This window comes from Vulpes vulpes, chromosome 7, assembly GCF_048418805.1.
Source record: "Vulpes vulpes isolate BD-2025 chromosome 7, VulVul3, whole genome shotgun sequence".
Taxonomy (NCBI): Eukaryota; Metazoa; Chordata; class Mammalia; order Carnivora; family Canidae; genus Vulpes; species Vulpes vulpes.
In genome coordinates, this window is record NC_132786.1 from 15,916,565 (window position 1) to 15,929,406 (window position 12,842).

Consider the following 12,842-nt stretch of genomic DNA (forward strand, 5'->3'; position numbering starts at 1 on the left):
ACACCACATCACAGTGGGCACACACCTCCCCCAAGGAGAGCAAAGGGATGCGGATGCAGGGCCTTGGGTTAACTCCGAGTTGGGTAAGAGGGCACCTCAGGAATCCTGTTTCCACCCTGCCCACCGTGACCTCAGGGTGACCCTGAAGGGATCACCGGGGAACCTGCTGCCTGCACGGTCCTCCATCCTGGATGCGACCTGCCCACACATCCCTGGTTCCCTGAAGAGGAGGGGATGGGGCTGCCCCGGATGGCTGGCACAGGTGGCCTGGCCTGGCCTGGCCTGCTCTGTATTACCCTACGGCGCCTCCTGAAAAACTCCCTGAGGCGTTGAGTTTGACGGTGGCACCAACGTCTCCAGCATTCGAAGCAGCCGCATCCCTGGGGTTCCTGGGGTTCGTCGGAACTGGGAAAGTGATTAGGGAACATCTTTCAGTAGCAGAAGTCTCCTGAAAGTGAGCCTGAGGTGGGGCTGCACTAGAATGTGGGGGCCCGGGTGCAGGGTTCCAAGTTCTGTTGGCCTCTGTTGTGAAAGAAGTGACCTCACTGCCTGGGAGCCCCTCCCTGAGTCCACTCCTGGAGGAAGCTTCAGGAGTAGCGCTCCGGGCTGCCGATGGTCCCCCCGCCGCCGCGGGCAATGGGCTGTGTGCACACAGTGACACAAGCGCACCCCTCTCCACAGGCCCCAGGGAAGGGCTGTGTGCAGCCAGGGCCCCAGCCTGGAAACGCACCTGGGGTCAGACACAACTTTCCATTCTTCCCAGGTTTCCACCCCAGAGAAGCCTTTGTGCCCATCGGGGATGGTCTGCCTTGCATGTGGGTTAGGGATTATCCTAGCAGGTGCTTCCTCCAGACGTCCCCAGGCCACTGTGGTATCATATCTATGATATTCGGGGCGGGTGTCCCATGCCGGAAATACCTCCCACCACATGTTCTTCCTTGGTGTGTACATGCGTCCTGGCCCACAAGGTCCCTGTGTGCACACACGTGGGCACCGGTACCATCATTCTGGAGGCCCAGAAGATGACAGTGCCACCAGAGCAGGGATGGGCAATAGCCTCCCAAGATCCTAGGCTCCTGAATCCAAGGCAAACCCTACAGTAGGTGTGGGAGTCTTGGCGTAGAAGGTTTGAGGCCGTCCTTATCCTGAAACCCTGCAGCCCCGGGCTGATCGCTGGGAGAACGTCCTGACGCCCAGGACACGGGTGAGGCTTGGCGGTGGCGTCTGGTGCCATCAGGGCCCCAGGCCTGGGGACAGGGGACGTTGGGAGAGGGCTCCCTGTCCTTGGCCTGCATGGGCGTCCTGGCCTGCCTGCCCACTGGGGACGATGGGGACTGTGGGGCAAGAGCCCGGAGAGAGCCCAGGGCTGCCTGCTGGCGGGAGGCTTGGCGAGCGTGGCTGAGGAACGCGGGCCAGCTGACTCCCAGGGGCCCGGCCCTCGGCTCCCTCGAGGGGGCGTCTGCCTCCGGCCATCTGGCTCCGGCTCCCCAACACCAGCAGAGGACAGGCCGCCACCGGCCCGACCTTCCCGCGGGACACCCGGGAGCTCCTTTCCACAGGCAAGGAGCCCGGCAGGGTCCTAACAGGTGGCTGCCACGGTCCCCCGGAGAGCTGAGTGGTCAGAACCGGACATCCCTGTGGCCAGCTTGCAGTCCACGGGGGAGCCCCAGGGGGCCGGGCAGGCGCCCTGTCCTCTGACGTGGGACGTGGGTGGGGTTACAGGAGGCGGGAGCTGAGGGCTCTCACGGTGAATTCTCAGGTCAACCTGTAGCACCGGAGAACACCCGGAGGGGTCGGTCCTTCTGGGCAGACGGAGGGCAGCATGAGCAGAAGCCGGGGGATGTGCTCTCAGTGGGGCTGCAGTCGCCCGTGGGCCCAGGGCGCCCGCGACACTCCCCGTGTGATCACAGCCACGCTTCTTACTGCTTGTGTTCATTCTGGAAAAGGTCATCGTTTTTCGTGACGTTTGCAACTTCCGTTCACGTGTAGCAGGCTTGCTGTCCCCTCTGAACGAACGCGTGAATGCGTTTTGGAGAGCGTCTCCGTCGTATCTCGTGGTCACACCCGTGGACCTGAGCCACTCGCGGGAAGGAGTTTTGTGAGGCCGTCTGCTATTTTAGGGACGTTGAGGGGAGTTTTACGGAAGTGTCCGAGGATGATCACAGCCGAGAGCGGCGGGTCAGCGTGTGACAGGTGCTAGGAAGTCTGCCCCCGGGCGACGGCGAGGTGGGTGCGACACTCTTACTGTTGCAAAGTGCCAGAGTGGCAGTTCTGAGATGACCCTGGGTGGCGAGGTCAGGGTGCAGACCCTGGTGCGCCCCTTGCGGCTCGGGCCCCGGCAGGTGACTCTTCATGCATAGCCGCCCACACATCCCGTGGAGGCCAGTCGTGAGGACTCAGGTGTGTGCACCTGCCCTTCAGGGGCTGGTGTCGGGGGTGTCTGGCACGATGCACAGGGGCCAGCAGGTGACGGTCTGAGGTAGTGGTCAGGAGGGAAGCAGTGCTGGTCCCCATGGAAGAGAGAGCTGGCTCCAGGCTGGGGCTGTGTGGGTGTGCCAGCTGGGCCGCGGGGCGGGCAGAGTGGGGCTCTGCGTGGGAACCGGGCTGAGTGCAGGTGTAGGGCCGGGTGGGTGCCCCAGGGTGTCCCTGACCACAGCCCTGGGGGCCGCTCACCTTCCTGAGGCTGCCCTGGGCTCCCAGGGGTCCCCTGCCTGTCGTGCTGCACGCTCTGTGGTCTCTGGCACCTGGTGGTGAAAGTGCAGGTGCCCAGGCCCCGGGCGGGTCACTAACCTGGGATTTCTCCTGTCGCCCCCCCTCCCCCTCCAGGAGAACCACTGTCGCCACATGAAGATCCTCGGCGACTGTTATTACTGCGTGTCCGGCCTCACCCAGCCGAAGACCAACCATGCCCACTGCTGCGTGGAGATGGGCCTGGACATGATCGATACCATCACGTGAGTGCCCCGCGGCGACCGTCCCCGTGGCGACCGCCCCCGCGCTGTCCCGTCCACTCTCCGAGAGCCAGGCCGCATGGCGAGGCGCGTGTGCCTCTGGGACCCCCTCCTCTGCATTTTGCTGGGACGGCATTTCTTCAACCGTGGCCATCCAGGGCATTGTCGGGATGGCGTTAGTGGGGCGGGAAGAAATACGCTTTGTCGCGTAGCCTGGCCGGGCATCCAGGGAGTCAGCCGGGTTCCGCTTGAAGGAATTGCCCGTGCTCAGCCTTGCGCGCCTTGGCATCCAGGTGTCCCGTGCCGAGGGGCCTTCGAGGGAACAGGTGCGCGTCGCCTGGACACCGCGGGCCGGCCGTGTCCACTTCTCAGCCAGCCTATCTCGTCCCATCAGGCAGCAGGATGAAGAGTTAGGGACCCTTGGTCGGGGTAGGAACGGCGTGGGGCTGGGAGGCTGCGCTGGTGGCTGTAGCACCCCTGTGCCCACGTCTCAGCAGCTCAGAGGGGTGGGTGCAGCCCCGCAGGGCGGGCTTAATTCACAGGGAGCACTGTCAGCATCCACACTCGGAGCTGAGAAGTGGCGGCAGCAGCGTTGTCTGGGGAACAAGAAAGGGGAGAGAGAGAGATGCAAACGAGGAGGCTCCGAAGTGTGGACGAGTGTGGAGGTGCGGCTTCCCGGAGCCGGGCAGCGCCCTCGGGGACAGGGTGGGGGCTCTGCGGGCAGTGGGTCCCTGTGCCAGTGGTGGCGGGTCTGCGCCCGCACCAGGGTTGGGGGCGGGAGAGGCCCCGGTGAGGCCAGCGTGCATCCAGACACTGGAGCCTCTGCCCTCGAGGGGGAGCTGCGCTGGGGCAGGCGGGCAGGGCCAGGCAGGAAGCACAGGTGCGTCTCCCAGAGGGTTCCGAGGCTCCCCCTCGCGACGGCATCTTCTCGTGTCCCCGGCCACGTCCCAGTCATCAGAGCTCCGGGCACCATGTGCCACGAATACGCCTGCGATTCACATCGCGTCCTTTGTCAGCATGTGACGTATGCCCTGTCGCGCGTCACCCCTCGTGTCACAGCCCGTGCTGTCTTATGTGACGTCGCATGGGGCTCACGCCCAGCAGTTCTCACGTCGCGGCCACATCAGTTTGGAGCATGGCCTGGATCACGTCCTGTGTCGTTCTGGGACCTCCTGGGCAAAGTGAGGTTGTGCAGGGGGAGGTGCGGGGAGGCAGGTGTCCACTCCGTCGTCAGCCAGTCAGGGGCGTGTCCCCAGCAGGGCCTCGCCAGGCTGCCGCCAACGGCTCGAGCCGTTGATGTCCCTGAGGGCGGTACACTGGCCGCCCCTGCTGGAAGCCTCCTGGGGGGACCTGGTGCCCCTGCTGCCCCCAGGGCTCCTTGGGTGGAAAGGCGCCCGGAGGCGTGCCTGGGACGCCTGGCTGCTCACGCGGGCTCTGGGCCTGCCCTGGTGCGCCCCACCATCGCCGCACCTGGGCAGCCTCGGAGGGATTTCTGTGACGATCTCTTGGCTGCCCCAGCCCGGAGTTCTGCACCTCCCCTCGGCATGGCTGCTTCTGTGCCATGTGGAGAGGTTGATCGGCCACCTGTCTGCCCCTGCTCCGTTCACTCGGGGCAGTGGGGGCCCCTTGGCTGTGTCTCCTGTCCGCTGAGGCTGAGCTCCAGGCTCCCCGACCCTGTCGGCCCTGAGACCCCGCCTTGGCTTCGGAGGCCGCCCACCCCGGGGCCAGTGGGCATCTTCCTTGGCCTCCAGGGCTGCCGTCTGCATCGGCTCCATATCCCCAGAGGCTTCCATGGCCTCCTGAGATTCCGGGGCCCGGTCTCTGTCTCCACAAACTGGGAGCATGGGCTGGGCGCCGTCCCGGTTGTGGACAGGGGCGAGGGCCACCAGAGCCACAGCTCGGAGCCGGCCTCCTGCCCACGATGAGCCCCTCTTCCCTTCTCTGGGGGCCCCAGCGCAGGGTGCCGCCTGTGTGCGTCTGCCACATGGTGGGCCTCACGCAGGGACGGGCTCCTGGGGGGCCACTCCTGGCCTGCCGGTGGCCTCCCTCACCTGCCGCACCGCCCCCGTCTGACACAGAAACGTGCACAAACGTGTGTATTTGTGTTTAGCCTGGAACTCTGTAAGCACGAACCTTGCCCGAGAAGAAGCGAGTAGCAGTGGCCAGGGTGGGTGTCTGGCCTCTGGCCGGGCTGTGTGCTGCTGTGCGTTGGGCCCGCGGCACCCCGGGAGGACGGCGGCTTCCTTCTGGGCAGGGCCTGTCAGTCTTCTCCCTTGGAGCCCCGAAGGCGCAGCATCCCTGAGGCCCCGCCGCGGCCCGGATGGCTAGAGTGAGCTGTGGGCGACCGGCAGGAAGGTGGTGCTTGCAGACGCCCCTCGACCGCCGACGGCTCCGCGGCCTGGCTCCAGCTGGGGGTCCTCGGCACACGGGGGAGACCCAGAGCCGGGGGCTGGTTTGGGTCGGTTGTAGGATTCTTAGAGTATCTGCTGCAGACCCTGTGTGCAGTTCCAGGGTGCTCAGGGTTGGGGATGCTGCTCCCTCGCCCTGAGGGTGTTGCCTCTCTGGCAGTACACCCAGTCGGGGTGCAAACGCGAAAGTCCCTGGACTTGTGAGCTCAGGACAGGTGTGTGAGGGGCTGGGTGTTTGCTGCCCCTGCATGAACACGGTCACGGTTATGGACGGCCTCTCCTCAAGGGCAGGTGGGTGCAGGCCTTGGCCGCCAGGGTTCTGAGCTCTCCTGAGGCTAGGGGGTGGTGGTGGGGGGGTGGCGGGAGGACATGTGTGTTCCTGGTGCAGCGGGTGGGGGCGATCTTGTGCTCCACTCCATGGGAGGCAGGTTCGCGTCGGAGTAACAGGCGGGAACGTTGGCACACTCTGTGTTCAAGACCGTGCAGGGCACTGATGTGGAAGCAGAGGCCCAGGGCTCCCTCCTTGCGGGGTTGGCGCCGCTGCTGGGGTTGGGGGCTCTCCAGTCGTGCCGGCCCTCGTCCTCTGCTGGGTCCCCATCAGCCGGAGCCTCAGTGCCCCCCCTCCACGGCTCCTCTGCCCCGGCCCCTGAGGCTACAGAGCGTCGGGTCGCACAGCCACCAGCAAGCGGGTGCCGCTGTGGTGCCAAGGAGACATTAGCCGGACACGCTTTGCCCCGGCTCTGGTGTTTGGGGTTACGTCTCCGTGAGACCTTCCCTGACGCGCCTTTTACTGAGAAGTGAGTGTCTCGGTGACTGCATCTGTTAGCAGATGTTTGAGGCAGAGCTTTCCAGAGCAGGTGAGGGTGTGTGGGTTGTGGGATTTGGTGAGCGGCTGGCTGGGGTGCTGCGTGCCGCAAGTGGGTCCCCGCCTCCCCGTCCCTGGGCCCCTTCCTGGCTGCAGAGGCGGAAATGTTAAAAACGCTCAAATGGACCGTGTCCTGCTTTTCTCATTCAGGTTTCTCTGTCTTCCTTTCTGTTTGCAAATTTCCAAACAAAAAAACAAAACAGTTAAAAATAACCCAACCCAAATTTTAACCTCATTTTGTTTGTCTTGGCGCCTCTCGTTGGAGGTTGGGAAACGAGTGATAAAGTTAAAATTGAGAGAAACTACGTTCATCACGTGTAAAAGTCAATAGGTATCGAGGACACATCCATTCAGACTCCCAAGTAACCCGTGGTGGCACGCGGACTTCTGGACGTGCACCGGGCGCCCCGGACCCGACGCGAAACACTGGTTCTGGGGGCTGGGCCCTCGGTGGGCACAAGGGGGCGCGATGATTGGCGCCCCACCACAGAAGGCTGGGCCAAGGGGGACGTGGTCCTCACGGGCTGGGGGAGGGGGTTCCTGCAAGGGCAACTGGCACCCAAAGGCCCTGGAGATGGGCCCTGGGGGATGGAGGTGAGGGCCTGGGAGGACTCCCTGGAGGCTGCGTCTCAGCTGGGCCAAGTCGTACTAGGAAGAAGGTGGGCGCACAGGAATCATCCGCAATTTTGAAGCAGGAGGGAGGTTGGTCTCTGAGCTCACGGGCCCCCTGCTGTGCTGGGTGGGTGGGGGTCTGCCCCGGGCTGGGCGCTGGTGGGTTTGGCTCCAGGGTGGCGGCCTGGTGGCCCTGCATGTCTGTGGTTTTCCTTGGGGAGACTTGCTAACCACGCGGCCACCTTGTCCTGGGCCATTGCTCGGCCTCCTGGTGTGGTTGGGCTTTGCCGCTCATGTGGAAGGCCCATTGGACACACCTGCCATGGGGGCCACCTGTGGACAGACCAGGGTGGCAGAGGGGCTGGTCACCTGGCTCAGCGCTCCCTCTGGCACCTGACTGTGGCCATGCGTCCCAGAGCCGGGCGGGGACCCCATGCTCCCACCTGTCCGGGCTCCCTCACGGGTGTACACGAGGGCCCAGCTCATGCCCGTGACCTGTTTCTTGCAGGTCAGTGGCCGAGACCACTGAGGTGGACCTGAGCATGCATGTGGGGCTGCACACCGGCAGGATCCTCTGCGGGGTCCTCGGCCTGCGCAAGTGGTAGTACGACGTGCGGTCCAACGACGTGACCTTGGCCAACGTCATGGAGGCCGCTGGCCTGCCCAGGTGAGTCAAGGGGAGGCGATGCGCTCCCCGCCAAAGGACTGGTGCATGTGCTTCTCGGAGCCACCTGGGAGGGGCCTGTGGGGGGCCCCCAAGACCCCCGGCCTCTGCGGGAGCCGCAGTGGAGAGAGAGGAGGTCCGAGGCTCGCACCGCCTGGTGCTGTCGCTTCTCTCTGCTTGTCCCCTGCCAGACTGGAGGAGCCACGGGGGCAGATTGTGTCCCCCGTTCAGCATCGTCGTAGGAACCCGCCACCGCTTGGCCAGTTGGCTGCCAAATGGGAACAGGGTATCCACCCCCCAGCCGCCCCTGCCTCTGAGCCCCGCCTGCACACTCCAGGCCGCCTCCCGCTTCAGCCTCCGTGCACTCCGGGCACAGCTTGCTGAGCGTCGGCCAGTGGCCCTCCAGTCACCAGAGGCCACCAGAGGCCAGGCCTGGGCAGTGCCCCCAGGGGCTCCTGATGTCCACAGCGGGAGGAGCCCCCCACCCCCCCCGTTTTTGCTGAGCGAATGCGTGAGCTGCGTGTGCCTTGTTGGCCGGGCGAGAGTCCGCAGGCACATCTCAGTCCTGGCTGGGGGCGGACCCGAGATTGGACAGGGAGGGAGGTGGCCAGCGCCAGGTGTGAGCAGTCGGGGCTGGCGCCACTGCAGGGGGCTCCTCTCCCCGAGATCTGGGGGCCCAGTGTGTCTGCGCGGCGTGGGAGCATCGGGCTCAGGAATCCCGAATGGAATCTGGAACCAAGGCTGGGCCTTGGGAGCTGCGTAGGACGTGGAAGGCCAGCTGGTGAGGATAGGAGAGTCGGGACTTCCCCAGGGTAGGGCCGCGGAGGGGGCCGGCCCTGGTTGGCTGCGGGTCTTGTCAGCGTCTTGTGCCGGGTCCCTGCGGTCTTTATTTTAGTTTTTGTTTTGAATTTCGCGAGCGTGAATCTAAAAAGGACTTTGTGCTTTTATCCACGAAGGTACGTGTTGACTATTGCAAAATGTATTTAAGCTGCCTTTTTTCTTTTAAAAAGATTTTATTTATTTGAGAGAGAGCAAGAAAGCACAATTTCGGGGATGGGCAGAGGGAGTGGGAGAAGCAGACTCCTTGCCGAGCGGGGAGCCTGACGTGGGACTCGGTCCCTGGACCCTGAGATCATGACCTGAGCTTCCCAGGTTCCCCCAAAGAGATTTAAAATAAAATTTCTAGTAACAAAACAGCGTAAAACCTATGTGAATAACCTAGAACTTAAAGTACCTAAAAAAGACACAAGGACGTGTCAATACTTGTTATTTAATATAATAAATAACAACATATAAACTTAAAAAATACATAACATAGTAAGGATTTAATGCAGTAAAAATATCAAATTAATCCCTTCATTCCAGTGCCAGAGTCACAGCGTGGGGCACAGGGTGGCAGGTGTGGTTGTTTTTCACTGAAAGACGGTAGTTTTTGTTTCTTTTAATTTTGGCAGCTTCGACCTGGGAGAGGAAGCCTGGGCATAGCTGAGATGTGTGGAGGGGGGGCCTGGGTGGGAAGCCAGCGGCACCAGGGCGCGCGGCCCATTCTGTGCTGTGACCGTTCCTGTGACCCGAACCAACTCTAAGAAACGCCTGTGTTCACAGTAATATGTTTTATTGTCCAGTGTTTTCCCGGATGCCTGACCCTCCAGATCCACAACGTCTTGTGTATTTTCATAGTGGTCTTGATCTACTCCATGGCCCAAGGATGTGTGGTGAGCATGTCCACAGGCGGCAGGGTGTAGCAGGGGGAGCCCCGCGAGGTGTGCGGGGCTGAGGGGGGCTGACTCCGGGTGAAGGGACACCCAGCCCCTCCCCAGTGCACAGTAGAAGCTGAGGCAGGAGTCAGGGCAGGGGGTGGGGCGCTGAGTACCAGGAGGGAGGCAGGGCCGCAGTGACAATAGGGGAGCCTGAGAGGGCACGGGTGGTGTGGGGGGGCGAGGGGGTCTCTTGCTTCTTCCAGCATACACTGGGGGGAGCCTTGAGGGCAGAGCAAGGGGCGGTCGGGCGGCACCTGGGGGCATCCCCTCCTTCCCACAGGAAGCTCTAGCAGCAGGTGGGCGGTGCAGGTGGGGCTGAGGGCAGCTGGTCCTGAGCCCCAGTCTCCCTGCCACCCCTGCCCCTGTCTCAACACCCCTGCCCCTCCACCCCTGCTCTTCTGCCCCTGCCCCCTCTGCCCCTGCCCCCTCCACTCCTGCCCCTGCTGCCTCCACTCCCCACCATCCCCTCCACCCCTGCCTCTTCTTGACCCTGTGTCCCCTCTGCCCCTGTCTCTTCCACCCCTGCCTCCTCTGCTCCCTCCCCCCCCCCGCCCCTTCTCCCCTGTCCCCTCTACCCCTGCTTGCTCTGGCCCTGCTTTCTCTGCTCCTCCTCCCCCTTCACCCCCGCCCCCTACGCCCCCTCCCCCTCCCCCTCCACCCCTGCCCCCTCCACCCCTCCACCCCCTCCAGGTGGGCTGTCTGCCCTGGGCCTGGAGCTCCAGCCCCAACAGGACCCTGGTGGTCCTGACGCCCGGTGGCCAGAGCGCACTGCTGCCCGCTGTACCCTGCGAGTCTGCGCCCACTCCCTGCTCTGCGGCCTGGTGGGCACGCTCCTACTGGCCATCTTCCGGCGAGTGTCCTCCCTGCCCAAAATGATCCTACTCCTCGTGCTCACTGCGTCCTACATCCTGGTCCTGGAGCTCAGCAGCTACACCCGGGCCTCGGGGTAGGTGCGCTGCTGCTGTGCCCCCTGGACGCACATGTCGGGCGCTGCCTGATTCCGCGGCTTCTCCGTGTGTCCATTTGGCCAACGAGGCCTCGGTTTGGACGGGAAGTGCTGCAGCCGGGCAGGTGGCAGGTGCTGCAGACTGGTCTGCCCCGGGGGCACGTGGATGGGTCTTGGGCCCTCTGTACTGAAGAGGTTTACCTCCTCCCCTCCCCCACCTCCCCCTGGGGCAACGCGGTGTCCGGGCTCAGCTTCGAGCCCATCATGGCCATCCTGCTGTTCTCTTGCACGCTGGCCCTGCACGCCCGGCAGGTGGACGTCAAACTGCGGCTGGACTAGCTCTGGACGGCACAGGCAAGAGGCCCTCCGTGTGCTCCACGGAGGGTGGGGTGCGGCAAAGGAGCCCCTGGGGAGGGGCCGTGCGGGTGGAGGGGCTAGTGCTGGGGCAGGACGGGGACCAGGGGAAGCTGAGCACAGCCACATGAGCCCCGCCTGACAGGCACAGGAGTTTGGTGGCATCCTGAGCAGTGAGCTCCCCATCCCCAGAGGGGTCTGGCAGTAGGTCTGCCGCGCAGAGTGGCTCAGCCTTTGCTGCGCTGCACGGGACAGTGGGTCTCCCCAGGGTCATGGGAGTGTACAGAAAACGCTGACTCTTGCACCGCCCACCCATGTTAGTAGGTGTGCGGGTGCAGGTATGCGAGCTGTCGGCCCCGAGCCCAGGGAGGGAGGGGATGACTACCGGATGCGTGGGCTGTGCACCTGCCAGGTGACCAGCACACCGGTGCATGTCTGGGCCAGCCGGGCATGCGCGAGGTGCCCCCCTCGTCCCCTGCTGTGTCCCTTGTCTCTGGATGGGGAGGCCTTCCGGCCTGCTGGACAAGTCCACCTGTGCCACTTGCAGACGTCTGGACCCTGGGTGGAGAGCCTCCCTTGGCTTCCCTGGCTAGAAGTGGGCAGGGGGCGCGCCGTAGAACAGAGTCGGTGGATGCGAGCTCTCGGGAGCTTTCTAATCCTGATGTATTACAAAGCCGCTCTCTATCATCCGAGGCATTTAATTGTGTCTGGTCTTCATGGCAGCCCTGCCCAGGGCATGAGCCTGCAGGTGGGGAGCAGGGCAGCGATGTGAGGTGCTCGGGCCCGGGCAGCTGGTACATGGCCCAGCGGGGAGGAGCCAGGGTCTGAGTGGTGTCCGGAGCAGGGGGGCAGTCGCCTCATCCTGGGAGCCCCGTGTCCAGCCTGGGGCCCCCCTGGGGGCCAGGATGCAGGGAGAGCCAGTGTTCGATGCCAGACAGGTGGAGCCCAGAGGATTGGGGGGTGAGGTCGCCCTCGCCGAAGAAGACCATGGGCTGCAGAGACCAGCACGGACACCTGGAAGTGATGTTTGGTGGCCGTGTGGGCGTCCTGTGGCCTGGTCCGGGTGACACATAAAACCTCCAGCCTGGGTGAGGATACAGTGACTAGTTCCCCACCAGGACGGGCTTGGCGGCGGGCCTGGCGCGCAATAAGCCCTCAGTGCGGCTGGCTGGCCTCCGGACGCCGCCTTGTTCACCTCTTGGGACGCTCCACCCGCAGGAGGCCAGTCTGATACTTCTCTGGTTTTGTTAACCTGGGAAAGACAGGTCCCGGCTAAGGATGTCCGGGCAGGACGCGTGTTCGGGACCATGAAGGGTGATCCTGTTCCTCCGGGTAGACAGAGGAGGGAAGACCCGTGTGCGTGCGCGTTTGCGTTCCTGAGTACATAGGTGGTCTGCACACACGTCCGTATGCCGGGGAACAACATAGCCTAATTATTCTTTTCTGCGTAACACCGCACTGAGGTTAAAACCGCTCTCTTCACGCTTCATTCCTGTAAAGTATGCGGTTCAGTGGTTTCCAGTGTATTTACCGACTTGGGCTGCCGTCGCAATGGTCAGTGTTAGAGCATCTTCACGTTCCCAGAGAGCCCTGTCCCCAGCAGCGGTCACTCCCTATGTCTGCCGCCCCATCCCCGTGGATGCGTGCTTCTGCTCACTGCTCATTGCCCATCCCGTGTCTACTCTGGGCAGCCCACGCCCCCGAGTCCTGGGGAGACCCCTGATCTGAGGGGCTTGCTGCCTGGTGCCGTCTTCACCGTACACCTGGATTCTGGGTTCTGGGTGGGCAGAGGCCCTGGAATGCTGAGCCCTCTGGACCCCTGTCCAAGGGGCTGGGACGCCCTAGGGGGCGGGTGTACAGTGTTGGCTGGAGTCTCCCTGCAGACCGGGGAACGCACCCGATGCTGGCTCTGTCCCAGAAGGGACTTGAGCTGCCACCGTCATCCCACGTGAGGGCCCGATCACAACCTGGATTGGGTGGGTCAGGGGTAGGACCCTCAGCTCACCTGAGATGGGCTGGTCTAGGGCCACTGCAGGTGCCCCGAGGCAGGCCACCAGACAAGACTCAGGGCCTTCAGCCAAGGGACCCGGCCGGCCCTCTGTGACCGTGCCGGGAGGGGTCCAGCCGCGTTCTCCCTGCGCCTGCTGATGCTCCGCCCTAGCCAAGCCCAGAGGTGTCAGGTCGGAGCCGCTTCCAGACAGGCGGCCACATACGTGGGCTCCCAGAAGGGAGACCCGACCGCTGCTGTTTGCCACCGCCTCACCAGGTGATGGAGCACAGCG

At 63.9% G+C, this 12,842-nt stretch overlaps 1 protein-coding gene across 1 annotated transcript in view; it reads left to right on the forward strand.

The window, feature by feature from the left end:
• LOC140599525 (uncharacterized) overlaps positions 1–12,842 on the forward strand; it is a 476,056-nt gene that overhangs the window by 72,014 nt on the left and 391,200 nt on the right. Inside the window, exons 4-5 of the mRNA XM_072762680.1 lie at positions 2,827–2,954; positions 7,345–7,503. Coding sequence (XP_072618781.1) covers positions 2,827–2,954; positions 7,345–7,441 — 225 coding nt within the window. The 3' untranslated portion in view covers positions 7,442–7,503. The remainder of the gene's footprint in view (positions 1–2,826; positions 2,955–7,344; positions 7,504–12,842) is intronic.